At 54.5% G+C, this 15,280-nt stretch overlaps 1 protein-coding gene across 2 annotated transcripts; it reads left to right on the forward strand.

Annotated features, from left to right (window-relative positions):
• Positions 1-1,111: 1,111 nt before the first annotated feature.
• On the forward strand, positions 1,112-14,413 carry CADM4 (cell adhesion molecule 4). Of its 2 annotated transcripts, XM_036918262.2 has the most exons (9): positions 1,112-1,245; positions 9,599-9,745; positions 10,103-10,255; positions 10,502-10,636; positions 11,004-11,168; positions 11,297-11,387; positions 11,801-11,973; positions 12,747-12,875; positions 13,373-14,413. In XM_036918262.2, the coding sequence occupies exons 1-9, from the start codon at positions 1,182-1,184 to the stop codon at positions 13,480-13,482; spliced, it is 1,167 nt and encodes a 388-aa protein (XP_036774157.1). In that variant the 5' UTR covers positions 1,112-1,181; the 3' UTR covers positions 13,483-14,413. The 2 variants fall into 2 exon arrangements, with proteins under 2 accessions (XP_036774157.1, XP_036774158.1); XM_036918263.2 differs by lacking the exons at positions 12,747-12,875; positions 13,373-14,413 and adding an exon at positions 12,121-12,247.
• The last annotated feature ends 867 nt before the right edge of the window (positions 14,414-15,280 follow it).

Raw genomic sequence — 15,280 nt, forward strand, 5'->3', positions numbered from 1 at the left:
GGACATAGAGGTAGATGGAAGATTTGGTCCCAAGGATAGAGTGGAGGCTGGGATTCAGGGTCCTGAGGATACAGGAGTCAATGGGAGCTTCAGTCCTGAGGAATGTCGGAGCTCACGTCCTCTGGTGGGCCTAAACGTAGAATATTTGGGTAGTGATGGAAATAAAGAATGAGGATTTTCCCAGTTGGCCTATCCCAGTTTACCGGCATGGGAGAAGTTGAGGTCGCCTACTTTCCACGGTTTCTTACACTCCCTTGCATGGGTGCTAAGGGTGATAATGCAGCACCAGGTCTACAATGTCCAATGGAAGGTAGCTCAGGGAGACCCACTCCCCAGGAGGGACAAGGGCCCAAAGTCTGGAGGGTGAGCCCGCACCAACGACGGGAGAGGAGTGGGAACCGCACATAGACGGGCAGGAGGAGGAGAGAAGGTGGGTGGGGACGCTGGGCTCTAGCGCCTGGGAGGCGGCCATAGGAGCCTCTCCCTCCTTAGAGCTTCCTTCCAGTTGGGACACTTTCAGGGGAGCCCCTCCCGGAGAATGATGCGGAAGCACGGAGTTTCGAGTCAGGACAGGAAGAGGGTGGACCTGACCCCAGCTCAGCCCAGCCCTGCCCTGGGCGATCCTGGGCCTCCCAGACACGGGCTGCTGCCTTCCCCCGCAGGTGGCTCAGCTCACAGCGGTCACGTGACACCTTCACCTTCACTCACCTGTCCACAGAACTGCTCTCACACTCACCTGTCCCAGGAGCACCCCTTCCTCAATGTTCACATTCTCACACACACTTCCCCCTCCACGCACACAGGCCTTCACACGCCCACCCGGCCACCCGGCACCAGCACCTGCGCACGCCCTTGCCTCCACAGTCTCACACACTCACCCTCACACGACACATTCATCTCACACTCCCACCTCTTCACGCAACACCGCCATGCACGCCCTCCGCACCTCCCGACCTCTGCGCGCCCGCGCCCGCAGCTTCCCTCCTGCCAACCCTCCCCGCCCCCTTTGTCTCGCGGCCTCTCCGCGGCGCCCCGCCCCCCCGGGGCCCGCCCCGCCCCGGTCCCGGGGCCCCGCCCCCGGGCGGGCAGGGGGCGGGGAAGGGGGCGGGGCGGGCGACGCGGGCGGTGCAGGTGCCGGGCCGGGAGCGAGCGGCAGCGGCGGCGGCGGCGGCGGCGGCACCATGGGCCGGGCCCGGCGCTTCCAGTGGCCGCTGCTGCTGCTGTGGGCGGCCGCGGCGGGGCCAGGTAGGGCCGGGGGCCGGGGCCGGGGCCAGGGCGGGGGTCGCGCCGCGGCGAGAGCCTGGCCGCCGCGGGGCTGCAGAGGCTAAACAATGCGCGCGGAGCCGTGCCGGGCCCCCTCCCCGGGACAAAGCGCAGCGCGGGCCGGGAACCGGGAGCCGCAAGCGGGGGAGGGGGCGCGGGCCCCGGCCGCTGTGCCGCAGCCCCCCCACCCCGCACAGGCCCCGATCCCGGCGGGGACAAAGGGACCGAAACCAGCCCCAAGCCCGCCTTCTCCCGGCCGGGTCCGCCGTCCTTCTGTCCCGTGTCTGCGTTGCCCTACTGTACGCCTGTCTCTGAGTCCGTCAGTCTCTCTCCTTGTCCCTTACCCTTGTCCTCTGTCCCTCAGTCTCCAAGTCCTAGCCCTCCGTCTGTCTGTCCCCCCTAACCTCTCGGTACTGTCTTTGTCCCCCACCTCTGCCCTTTTTACTGGGTCACTCTGTCCCCCATCATCCTCTCTATTCCCCCTTCTCTGCCCCTCTGTATTCTGCCCTCCCTTTCTGCCCCCATTCTGCCTCCCTCTCCCTGTCTGTCACCCTTGTTTCTCTGTCCCCCATCTGTCCCATGCCCTGTCTCTCTGTCCCCTGTCTTTCTGTCATGCCAGTTTCTCCAGCCCCCTCTGTCACCTCCCTCCCTCATCACGCCCCCCCACTACTGTCTGCCTGTCCCCTGGCCCTCTGCTTCTCCCCTCTCTACCCTTACAACCTCCATCCTGGGATCCCCCTCCTTTCCTTCATTTCTCCATCCCTCTATCCCTCTGTGCCTCCGAGAGGAATTAAGTCAGGGCATCCTAACGGGCCCTGAAGGGAAATGCGCGTGTGTAAGTGTGTGGGGAACCTCGGCATGTGGGCACACACGTGGATTCAGCAAATGCCTGGCAACTGTTGCCCCTCTGCACCCATTCACACACTGGGCCATAACTTACTGAGGAGCCCCCTCCAGGACATGCGGGGAGCCCTCCACCTACCCTTATCACACGCTGTGAAAAGCTGGAGACCGCCAAGTTAGGGTGACCCTGAGGCCAGGGACAAGGTCAGGAAATGTCACCCACACACTCACACTTCCACCCTGTGTGTGCCTCAAACCCGCCACAGGTCATCCCCTCCCTGGTGGGTAAAGCCACGCTTGGGAAGAATGGATGATTGGGAGGTGGCCAGAAGCAGGAAAGCTGGGTGTTCTGTAGAAATTTGGGAGAGGAGCGTCACCAGGTGGCACAGGGCAGGGGGTCTGGCTTTAAATCCAGCCGCTGATGGCAAGCACCTTCCTCTGTGTGGGTCTCAGTTTCCCTTTCTGTAAAGTGCAGATAGTGAACTGAGTGACCTCAGTGAGCTCCAGCTCCAACCTCTGAAGAGGTTTCTGGACAGTTGGGTGCAGCTACACCTTCCCCGCCCCCGGGGTTCGAGACCGAGCCTCCCTCTCCTCAGGACAAGGCGAGTTAGGGGCAAAGCTGCCCTCTTCCACTCTGGCTTGCTTTCTTCCACAGCCTTCTGACATTGCTTCAGAACTTTCATCCTTACCTCCTCTCTTTGTGGCAGATGGGCCACAATTTCCCAGATGAGTGCTTTGGTACGTTAACTACATCTCCATCCAGTTTTATTTTTCTTTATTTTTTAGGCCCTAAAAAGAACAGGCTCATAGAATCCTAAAACCAATGAATCCCGTAAACAAAGAACCTGAGGCTGTTTTAGAACATTGACATCTTTAGAATTCTAGAAGTCCAGTCTTTAGAATCTTGGCACCTTTAATATTCTGGAACCTTGAGGGTATTAGCATTTTAGCTACTTAACACCTTTAAAATTCTGAAATCTTGACCTCTGGGAGATCCTGAATCTTGACACCTCTGACCTCTAGAATCTTGTCAGCATAGAATCATGGGACTTTGGGTTCTCAGAATCACAAGATAGCCTAAGGTGACCACCCACCCAGTTCAGGATTCTTTTTCTCCAGTGCTTCTGGCAGGTAGTACTACAGGCTTGTCCCTTGTTTGATTTTAAAGTCACTGCTGCCTGGCACCCTAATCCCTTCTGTAAACTTTCTCTAAATTAAATGGCGCAGGGCTTTACAAGTTGGGAGGGAGCTAGGTATCATGGGAAGCAGTGTGGACTGGGAGCTGTGAACCAGGCCTCTGCAGTATTACTTTGTGTCTGAGAACCCCATCGTTCTCAGAGCCTCCCTTTCCCCTTCTATAAAGCATGGGCTAGGGAGCTGGGGTGTGTGGTGTCTGGTGTTTTCCTTTTCATTGGAGATTTTTGAATGACCTTGGCCACCAGATTTTACAGAGTGACCACAGTCCCCACATTTTCCTCTTAGTCACCCCCTTTCTCTCTCACTTTGCCCAGCCAGCAGGAGTAGAGATGGGACATGGGGTCCATTTGTGCCTGTTCCAAATCATATTCTCGCTTCCTTGGTTCCCTCATCTGCAAGAATGTCAGGAAAGCATGATGAGATTTATGCCAAAAGAAAGAAGGGTCCATGGTGGGCAGGTGAGAGGAAGTGAGGGAGAGAGGGTTGGGTGATCTGCCCCCATGTACACCAGCAGAAAGAGTGACCCACAGGCCAGGAAGTAGATGGAACAGAAAGGAACCAAGGAAATGTATCCAGATACAAAGGAAAGACAGAGAGGCTGGTTCGAACTGGGGGGGCTTTGTGTGAGGGGGTGCTTATTGATCCTGAATAGTGTTTCCCTCCCAAGTGATTCACTTTTCTCTGCCACTTTGAGACTGGCCACTTTGAGATCAGGGGACCTTCCCCCCACTGTGAGTCACCCCAGGGTACAGGTCTCAGGAGGTTTCTGTCACTGACCCCCACCCACCCATGAGCCAGATGCCTGAGTCCCCAAAGTGGGGTCAGGCTCTGAAATGGATTCCCAGACCTTAGACACAGCAAGGCTGGGGCCTGCGGTGGGTTAATGTCGTGCGAGCCTGGACTGTCCCCATCTTGGGGAACACAAAGGCAGCTTTCTCTCTCTTTGGGGGGTGGGGGGGTGGTTGGAGACAGTCAGACTTGCCAGCGCCCAATGGCCTGTGGCACCAGGACCCAGTCACCCACTGGTTCCCGCCTGTGCAGACCCCAGGCCCATAGGTCCTCTGGGAAACAGGCACCCAGTCTCCTCCACAGGCACCCAGTGGGGCAAGAGGGCAGCAGGCTTTCCTGCGAGGGGTGAATAGAGGGCCCTGGGGGTGGAGGAGAGGACAGTGAACACTCAGTGCAGGCTAGCACTCTTCCCAGAGCAGGAATTCCTGCCCTGACCCCACACCCAGGGGAACCTCCGGAGGCCTCCCTCACCCCCTGGCTGGGCCTGGGGCCCGGAATCTGGGGAGTTCCGAGTATCCCAGGCACGTGGGGGCCACAGGCGGGACTTTGTGTATGAGGCTGCTGACTCACCCCTACGCCCCCACCTGATGCTTGGTCCCCAGACAGGGGGACAGAGGGCCGGGGGAAGGCAGGACTGAGGTTCTGGGAGTTGAAGACAGTGGCCCTTAAAGTCAAAAGTTTCCAGGAGAAGAGGGGGCTAGGGGTCTGGCCTCCTGGGTCTGAGGGAGGCAGGAGCTTGGGGCCTAGATTCACAGGTCCGAGGGAGGCAGGAACGGGGGGTCCTGGACATGTGAGTCAGAGGGAGGAAGGGGCTGGGGTCTCGGACTCCTGGGTTTGAGGGAGGAGGGGACTGGGGGCTTGAACTCCTGGGTTCTGAGAGAGAAGGGGACTGGTAGTTCATACTCCTAGGTCTTGAGGGACGGAGAACTGGGGGTACAGACTCCTGAGAGAGGAAGGGGTTGGGGAGGGTCCCACTTCAGGTTTCTGAGGGAGGAGGGCTGGCTGGGACCCTGATGCTCAGGTCCTGCAAATACAGGCGCCTTCACAAGGCTGAGCTGGGAAGAATTGATGCTTTGTGCGAGGATGTTCGGACTCCGCCATTGATGGGGGGCTGAGGGGGGTTCAGTCAGGACGTAGGGACGTACCACCTCCCTAGGGGAGGAAGTAGGGGAAGGAGGCAGGATGCCATAAGCCCCCCAGGGAGCGGATATGGAGGGGATAGCTGTGACCTTCCCGGGACCGTGACCTTGAGACTCCCTTGGGTATTCGCTGACTCAGGACCCAGGAAGTGCTCCCCCCACTCCGCTTGGTCTCCGTGGAAACATCCACCAGCTGTGTACTCTGGACCCCTGGCTCCTGGGTCCTGAAGGAGGAGGGGACTGGAAGCCCAGACGCCTGGGTTCGAAGGGGGAGAAGGCTGGGGGCTGGGGACTCCTGGGGTTGAGGGAGGAGCATGCCAAGAACCCAGACTCCCGGGTCCTGGAGGAAGCGGCTAGGAACCTGGACTCCTGGGGACTAGGAAAGGTGGCAGCTGGGGGCCGGATTCCTAGGTCTAAGGAGAGCACTGGATTCTGGGTGTCTACATATCACCTGCTTGGCCACTCATTCCCAAGCCCTCCCCAGTCCCTTTTTTCAGGCACCATCCCCATGACGACTCTAGGCTGTCAACACAGTTTAAAGGGCCAGTGCCCCAGTCCCCAGAACTCAGCCCTTTTTGACCAGAAAATCTGCCTCACTACCCTCCAGCCCTGAAACAAAAGCTCCTGGGACATTAATATTCCAGGCACAGACACCGTTGGTTACTGACTCCTCAGGAGGGGGAGGGAATATGACAAAAGCCCCCCACCCTCACCCCATGTGCACCCTCAAGCAGACAGCAGGAGGTAAATCTTGGGGGTAGATCCAGAGTTCCTGATGGCTCCCAGGGGAGGCTGAGTTTCTACAACTCTCTTGCATGGGACCCCTGAGCCTCATTCTCCACATCTGTAAAATGGGGGCTAATATTAGGCTAGCCCTGAAGTCCAAGACCCAAGGATAGGCTTCAAAATGTTTTTTAAAAGAGCCAGAATGTGCAGGCAGACCAGTTTTCATGTGCATGGGCATGTTTCCGGAGGCTATAACAACAGCAGGCTCCCTAAGCTGCAGGCACTGGGCTAATCCCTATGAGGCAGGCACTGGCATCATCCCCATCTTACAGACAAGACATCTGAGGCCCAGAAAGGTTAGGCCACTTGCCCCAGGTCACACAGAGAGCAAGTGGTGCAGCTGGGATTAGCTGGTTGCTTCAGATGAGAATAATGATGTCACGAAGTCCTTGTGAGGCTGGAATGAGATCCTGCCTGACACATGCAACTCATCCATCAATCCGCCCAGACACTGATCAAGTGCCAGGCACATCTAGGCACCAAGAGTTCAGCAGTAAAACCAATGAATTACATCCCATCCTTAATGGGATGTATATTCTAGTGATGGGGGACAGACAGACAATAAACAAGCAAATTAATAATATCTATGAAATTTTCATAGAGGAAATAAAACAATAGGGATGAAATAGAAAGCTCTGGAGGTGAAGGGACAGGACGTGAGAGAAGGTCTCTCTGAGGAGGTGTCAGTATGAGCAGAGGCCCGAGTGAGAACAGGAGGCAGCCCTGGGATGATCAGCGGGGGAGAACACTGATCTGATTTACCTTTATGAAAAGTCCATCTGACTGCTGTGTAGAGAGAGGCCTCCGGGGAGGTAAGCATGGAAGCAGAGAGACCCACGAAGTTCTTGAAGGTTCAGGTAGGATATGGCATTGTTGGACTAGGGTGATGGTAGAAGCAGCAGACAAAGATGAATAGGTTTGGGTTATGTTTAAGAGGTAGAATGGATAGATCTTGCTGATGGAGTGGATGTTAGAGGTGAGAGAAAGGATGAGACTTGGATGATTTCTAGGTTTTTGGCCTGAGCAAGCAGGTGGATGGTTGTGACATTTACTGAAATTAAGAAAATATGAGGAGAAAAAACATTATACTCAAACATAAAAGAAGTCCACAAGTAGGCATCCAGGGCTTTTCTAGAGGCTCCACATCATCACCAGAAATTCATGTAACTTCCAGCTCTTGGTTCCACCATCCCCTGCCCTTGTCCTAATGGCCCAGTATGGCTGCCAGAACTCCAGGCATCACATCCTAGTTCTGGGCTATGTAAAGGTAACCTGGTGGAAAATGGACTTGTCCCCTTTCTTTAGGAAGTCCTCCCCAAATTATCACATGACACTTTTCCTTATATCCAATTGGACAAAACTTTATCACATGGCCTCACTTAGCTGCAAGGGAGTCTGGGAAGTGTCTCTTTCTGCTGGATACAGGGCTATCATAAAATGCAATCAGGGTTCTTTTACTAAGGAGAAAAGGAAGGATGGATACTGGGTAGGAAGCCAGCTAATTCTGCCTCCATCCCCCAGAATTCATCTTTTCTACCCCTCAGCCCTCAAAACAGGTTACCTATACCTCTTACAGAGAATATAAAAGTTTTAATGGAATATTACAGTGATTTGTGACCACTTCCTCACAAATCTTGAAGACCTTCCAGGGCAGAGACCTCATGTGACTCATCTCTGAGCACCCAGCCCCTGAACAGCCACCCACTGCTCAGGAAATACATGAATGAATGAGATAGAATGTATGAAATGAAGCAATAGTTATCTAGCATCTAAAGGTAAATAACCAGATCTGATCATGGCACTTTCCTTCCTCAAAACCTCCACTGGCCTTCAGGATTAAAAGCTCATCTCCTAGCTTGGTATCTGAGGCCCTTCACTAGCGCATCTCACAACTGCTTACCAAAGCAGGACACTTGCCACCTGGCCAGCCAGGAGTGTGTGTGGATGCGGGATATGGAATCAGAACCGGATGCAGAACCTGGCTCTGTCGCTCACAGGCTGTGACCTTGGGCCAGTCATTTTCTCCGTCTGGACCAATTTTTTCATCTATCAAATGGGAATTGGGAAGAAACTGGGGATTGATAATTGTGCCTTCCTTATTCAGGTATCATGCTGATTAAGTGGTAATTATATAGGTAATACCCTTAGCACAAAGCCTGGCATGGCAAGTGCCTAGTGAACAGGTAGCTGTTGTGGTTACTGTTACTTTGAAGATGACTGATGAAAATGATGGTGATGCCGCTGCTTGGCTTTGATCTTTACTCTTGGCTGTTTCCTCTGCTGGACACATCCCTTTACTAATCCCCTACCTTGCTCCTTTGGTGGATTAATCAGGGTAGGTTCACTGCTGTAACAACAGCCCTGAAATCTCAACGGCTTAACAGAAAGGTGCATTTCTCACTCATATTACAGACCTGTGCAGGCAGGTCACAGGGCAGGCAGTCAGGACCCTGGCTCCTTCCAGCTTGTGACCTGTCCTCCTTGAAGGTCCTTGGAGTTCTCTCTATTTAGCCAGCAAGAAGGACTGCGAGCGAGATGAGCCAGGCTGGAAGATGTGTTTCTCTCTTCCACCTCTATCCCATTAGCCAGAAATCAGTCACATGGCCCCAACCTAAGAACAAGAAATCATAGGATATGTAGTCTAATTGTGTATTGTATCAGTTAGCTTTAGCAGTATAACAGATACTCCAAAACTTCCTGGCTTTAAACAAAGATCACATTATTAGCTCATGGCTCAAGGGGTCAGCAATTTGGACTGGATCAGTTGGGCAGTTCTTCTCTTGGTCTCAACTGGCTTCACTTGTGTGGCTGCAGTCACTTGGTGGTGTAGCTGGGACTGGATGGTCACATGGCTGGGGGTTGGTGCTAGCTGTTGGCTGGGCTTCTTTCTCCATGTGGTCTCTCATCCTCCAGGAAGCTAATCCAGGCATCTTCACCTGAGAGTCTGAGGGCACCAAGAGGGCATAAGCGGAAGCTGTAAGGTCTCTTAAGGCCTAAGCTCCAAAACTCATACAGTGTCACTTCTAGTAACTTCTGTTGGTCAAGGCAAGTCACAGGGCCTGCCCAGATTCTTAGGGTCAGAGTGCATCCTTAATGGGAGGGGCAGCAAAATCAACTTACAAATGGCATGTACAAGGATGAGAAGAATACTGTGGCCATCTTGCAGACAAGCTACATGTATCCAGGTGCGAATGATGGGGTTTGGTGAACACAGAGCAGTTTCCCACACCTGGTGAATTCCTGGTCACTGTTTAAACCCTGGATCCAATGGAGCTTTCTTCCTGAACCTTCTCTGGTCACCCATCTCCCTAGGCAGTCTTAGTCTCCCCTTCCTCTGGGCCCCCAGTATGCCCTGTGCCACCTGGATAAAGCACATGCCCCTTGATCTTGGCTGCAGCTTCTCTAGAGCGGGTAGCAGGTTTTCCCATCACCCCGACTCCAGCACTCAGGAAATGTTTGGGTATAATGAACTAATGGAGAGTGGGAGAGGGATTGGAGGTTTGGGTGGGAGAGGAACAGAGGAAGAGAGAAAAGATTTAATTTCAGCCCTCAGTGAGACTCCTGTCTATCTTCTGGTCCAGGGGCAGGACAGGAAGTACAGACAGAGAATGTGACAGTGGCTGAGGGTGGGGTGGCCGAGATAACCTGCCGTCTGCACCAGTATGATGGGTCCATAGTTGTCATTCAGAACCCAGCCCGGCAGACCCTCTTCTTCAATGGCACCCGAGGTGAGTGCTGGGGTCTGCAATCCTAAGTCTTGAGGAAGAGGGCTGGAGCCTGACTTCTATCCTGAAAGAGGACAGAGCGGAGCCTGCATTCCTGGGTCTGGGGAAGGAAGGGGTTGGGGGTCTGGACTCCTAGGTCCTGACAGAGCATGGAGCCTGAGGGTCTGGACTCATGGTTCTTTGGGTGGGAGGGCCTGAATCATTTTGAGTCCCCAAGGGAGGAACTAAGCGGGCACCTTAGATACATAGGTATGGCTAGAATCAGAGGCAGGGGGCTGGACCCTAAGCTCCTGGAGGAAAGGGTGGGACTCCTGAGGGCAGGATTCCCCAAGTTCACTCCTTCTGGCTCATTCTCCTTAGCCCTGAAGGACGATCGTTTCCAGCTCGAGGAGTTCTCCCCGCGCCGGGTGCGGATCCGGCTCTCAGATGCCCGCCTGGAGGACGAGGGGGGCTATTTCTGCCAGCTCTACACGGAAGATACCCACCACCAGATTGCCACGCTCACTGTACTGGGTAACCGCCTCCCCCTCCTCATACCCATCACTTCTGCTTATCTCTTGTCTTGAGCTCTGCCCCTGGCTGTTTTTAACCTCCCGGACCTCTAGCCCAAATAAATACGGCTGGTCTTCCCGACCTCCCGCCTCTGTGTTTGACCCCTGCCACCTGGGACCCTTGTTTCCTTTGGTCCATGGGGTCCCGCAGCCTGGTTACTTTGAGCCTATCTGAGTGCCCCGCTTAACGCCCTTCTCCCTGAGGCAGTGGCCCCGGAGAATCCCGTGGTGGAGGTCCGGGAGCAGGCGGTGGAGGGCGGCGAGGTGGAGGTCAGCTGCTTAGTTCCGCGGTCCCGCCCTGCTGCCACCCTGCGATGGTACCGGGACCGCAAAGAGCTGAAAGGTACTCCGAACACCAGGGGTGCGGGAGGTGCTGGCGAAGGGCAGGACCTGAGGGGAGGCGGGGCTTAGGGAACGGAGGGACATGTGGGCGGGTCTTGGAGAAGAGCTCGCAGACACGGGCCGCTCAACATGCAGCTATTGAATGAATAGACAGATGGGAGGGCTTGGGAGTGAAAGAGGGAGGAGCTTTGGGGTGAGGCCCGTGAGTTTGAGGGCTGGTTTGGAAAGGGGCACGGTTTGGGAGAACAGGAAATGAGGCCTGTAGGTGAGGGGGTGGAGCTTGGCAAGTGGCCGCTTTGGGGTTGGCTGGGGGACTCCCTCGGGTGCGGATCCGGAATCCAGGCCTGACATTGCCGGGGGCGGGGCAGGAGTGAGCAGCGGCCAAGAAAATGGCAAAGTCTGGAGCGTGGCAAGCACAGTGCGGTTTCGTGTGGACCGCAAGGACGACGGTGGTATCGTCATCTGCGAGGCGCAGAATCAGGCGCTACCTTCTGGACACAGCAAGCAGACGCAGTACGTGCTGGACGTGCAGTGTAAGTGCCCGGCGCCCGGGGACGGATTGAAGGGGAGGGAAGGTCCCAGCTCCGCCGCCCACCCCGGGAGCGTTCCTAGCCCCGCACGATCACCCGACAACCACTCTCTCATATCACTTTGCCCACAGACTCCCCCACGGCCAGGATCCATGCCTCCCAAGCTGTGGTGCGGGAGGGAGACACGTTGGTGCTGACCTGTGCGGTAACAGGGAACCCCAGGTGAGCTCTGGGGCCCGAGAACTGCTGGGTCCTGAGAAGAGGATGGGGACCTGGACACCTGTGGCTCAAGAAAGAGGGGATTGGGCTAACAGAGGGTGCTGGGGCCGGGACTTCTGAGTCCTGAGGGAGGAGGAGTTGGGTCTCGGGGCTTGGGCTTCTAGAGCTTGAGGAAGGCTGTGGGGCCCCGAACGCCTGGATTCTGAGGGCAGAAGCGGGTAGGAAGTGGAGGGAAAGCCAGGATTCCAGAGACCCTGGTGATGGGTGAAAGCTAGGCCCGAGACTGTTGGTCTTCTAGGAAGGAAATGGTTAGAAGGGGCCTCTTACTGGGAAATACTGCATATTTAGATTCCTGAAAAGTCACAATTGGGTTCTGGCGTCGTCTCTAACTCCCAGTATACTTCACCCCCGCCCAGGCCAAACCAGATCCGCTGGAACCGGGGGAATGAATCTTTGCCAGAGCGCGCCGAGGCGGTCGGGGAGACGCTTACACTGCCGGGCCTGGTCTCCGCGGATAATGGCACCTACACTTGCGAGGCGTCGAACAAGCACGGCCACGCGAGGGCGCTCTATGTGCTCGTGGTCTACGGTGAGAGCAGGCTGCTGCAGTCCCGGGGGCGGAGCTCAGGGCAGGGGCGGGGCCTTAGGAATGGGCGGACTGGATTGGAATGGTCCAGGTGTTGTGCCGTTTGAGGGCGGGGCCTGGGCATAATTCCGGGGATTCAACAACTTGGAGAGTTCTTAACAGTTCTGGAGCCAGGCTGACGATCTGGGTTCAAGTTCGGCTCTGCAGCATCCTATTCCGGGTAACTTTGAGCCTTAGTTTCCTCATCGTTAAAGTGGAAATAAACAATAACACTTCATAGGGTTGTTGTGAAGATTATGTGAGTTAAATACATAAAGTGGTTTGAACGGCCCCTAGCGCAAAGTAAGTGTTAAGTATTTAGCTCTTACGACAGTAGGACAGGAATTTTGGACGTTGTTGAGCCCCAGCTCAGCATTTTAAATACTTGGAGCTTTTTAGACAGATGGGAAGGGAACTGGACCTGAGGTTCCGTGGAGAAAGAAAACAGAGTCCAAAGAAAAGGAATGTGCTGTTTCTGTTCGCTGGGAGTTGGAGGGAGGAGGCAGTATTGGCAACATGACTCAGGGGCCGAGTGGGGCACTATACAAACCAACACGCGTTCCTTGTGGAAGTGGAGCCCTGAGAAGGGGCCATCAGGTGGCAGTAATTTGAGGGGTGCGGCATGTCAAGGGGTGCAGTCAGATGAGGTGTGCGAAATGGTTTCAGAGATTGGCATCGATGTGGCGGGCTGGGACCGTCCTCTGATGACCTGGTGCTGCACCCTGTCCCTCTGGCAGACCCTGGTGCGGTGGTAGAGGCTCAGACGTCGGTGCCCTATGCCATTGTGGGCGGCATCCTGGCGCTACTGGTATTTCTGATCATTTGTGTGCTGGTGGGCATGGTCTGGTGCTCAGTACGGCAGAAGGGTGAGTGGAGGCGGGGTTTGAATTCAACCTGGGGTGTGGTTTGGCTGTGGGATTTGGAAAGGGGTGGGCGTAGAATTTAGAGTTCTAGATCCAGGATTTGAAACCCAGCGGGAACCTGAAACCAAAATTACAAAAAGCATGGGCCTTTTGGAGTCTAAAACGGGATAAATGTTGAAGGTGAATTAAGGCCATGGTTTTGAAACAACTTAACTTCTTAATTGCGAGATTCGGTGAGTGCAGAGTAAGGGGATACCACCAAGAGAACGGGTAAGGGTTGATCCTTCCGTGAACTTTTGGAGTCTTCTAATTCTGCTTTTACCTTTCTCTGCCCCTCTTTTGCTGTTCCCTGGATTTGATTCCTTTCCTCTTCGTGTACATTCTTTTTCTCCCTCTTTGTCTGTACGTCTTGTCTGTCTCCCTCTTCCCACATATTTCTGTCCAACTCCTGGGTCCACATATATGTTGCCTCTGCCTCGGGGGGGTCTGTCACCCCTCAGGCTCCTATCTGACCCACGAGGCCAGTGGGCTGGATGAGCAGGGAGAAGCAAGAGAAGCCTTTCTCAATGGCAGCGATGGTCACAAGAGGAAAGAAGAATTCTTCATCTGACCCCACCTATACCCCAGGCCTGGGCCTGGGCCTGGGCTGGGGTCCACCCCACTGCCAGCTGCAAAGACATTTACCAGAGTCTGGGATGGTGGGCTTCTCCCCCCACCACTAACACCTCAGACACTTGGGCAGGGATGAGGGTGTTGGATGCCTGGGTCTCTGTAAGGGCCAGAAGCAGGGGCCCAGAGGTCTGGGTCCCCTGGGAGGTGGGGGCCAAAAGTCCAGATCCCCCAAGTCCATGGAGGGCAGTAGGGATTGGGTTGGGGTAAGAAAACTGGGGGAAAGCCAGGGCCCCTAGGCTGCAAATCCAGGTCTTGTGGGGAGGGGGTCAGATTCTGGGAAGGGTGGGGTGGGCAGGGAAGGGGAACCGATTTCTTTGGGGGTCCCAGACCCCATGCCAGCCATTGTAGGAGTTCCACAGAGCTCTGGGCACCTCTTTGCAAAGCCATGTTTGCACGGTTGGGGGTATGGGTGGGGGGAGGGCAAGGAAACAGGGATTCTGTGTCTTTGTGTCATAACTTTGATGGGAGTGGTGAGGGAGATAGCTCCAACCCTTTTCTCCAATCCCCAGGTTCCTGGGCTCCCTTTCCCTCCTCCCCCATCTACCCCACCCATATTTGTCTCTCTGTCTACCCACTCCTGGGGGGGCCTTCCCTATCTCTCCTCCAGGCCCCCCGGGGAGGGAAAAAGAAGTTGGGGAGGGTACATTGGTCTCTAAGGTTTTATATATAATATATTAAAAAAAATTCAAAAATCTGTATGAAAATATCAGATTGTGCCCCCCTCCCCCTATTCCTGGCTTTTGCCCCCTTTTTCTTGTTAAAAAACAAAAAACAAAAAACACATTTTGTACGGGGCGGGGAGGGGATCAGGGAGGGGGTTTGGCAATCCCACTAACCACCATTAAACTGAGGAGAGAACAAGCGTTTGAGGTGTCTGTGTGTCTGTCCCTTTGCCCAGAGCTGCACCCTGTTGGGAGGTGAACTGAAGAAGGGAAGGGAGAGGACTGTGATGGTAGCTGGTGGACAGTACAGACCAGCAAAGGGTCCTTACCTCTCCAGGAGTACCTGCATCTTTCCAAGAAGCCTGGATTTTTTTTCCTGGCCACTCCTTCAGCCAAAAGTCACAGAGTACTGTCTCTTCAATAGCCACTGAGATACCTCATCCCCGACAAAAGGCCTGGCCCCGTCCCTTGGCTAAACCCCACCCATGACATCGGTCTCCAGCAGAGCTTTCAATTACATCCCAGCCTACTCAAAACCTTTCCCTAGTTCCCCATCACCTCTACATCAAGTCAAAGTGCCTGGCAATCCAGGCCCCTCATTCATTCACCTGAATTTCAGATGAGTGATTCTAATTTTAGATTCAAAAATATATTGACCTCTTATTTTGTGCCAGGTGCTGCTCAAAGGCCTGGAGATGCCATGGTGAATACAATAGGCAAATGTTAAGTGTTCTAGACAGCTTAGCACTAATCAAAAGCTTGATCCTTTTCTAGGCACTGAGGACCCAAAGTAAAAAAGGGTGGCTTCTTTCTTACCTTCACTGAGCTTTAATGAGGAAGAGATTACAGCATGGAAGCAAGAAACTTAATTTCAGATTGTCGTAGGTACTATTAAGGTAAAATGCAGAGTAAAGGGATGTGGGGTACTATTTTCTTTTAACTTGTTATAGAACATTTCAAACTTACAGAAGTAAATGGACTAGGACAATGAAGTCCATTGCAGCCTTCACCCCAGCTTCAAGAATCATCAACTCAACCACCAGTCCAGCTTTATCACAACTCTGCTCACTTCTC

The sequence above is a fragment of the Manis pentadactyla genome, chromosome 15 (assembly GCF_030020395.1).
Source record: "Manis pentadactyla isolate mManPen7 chromosome 15, mManPen7.hap1, whole genome shotgun sequence".
NCBI classification, from domain to species: Eukaryota; Metazoa; Chordata; class Mammalia; order Pholidota; family Manidae; genus Manis; species Manis pentadactyla.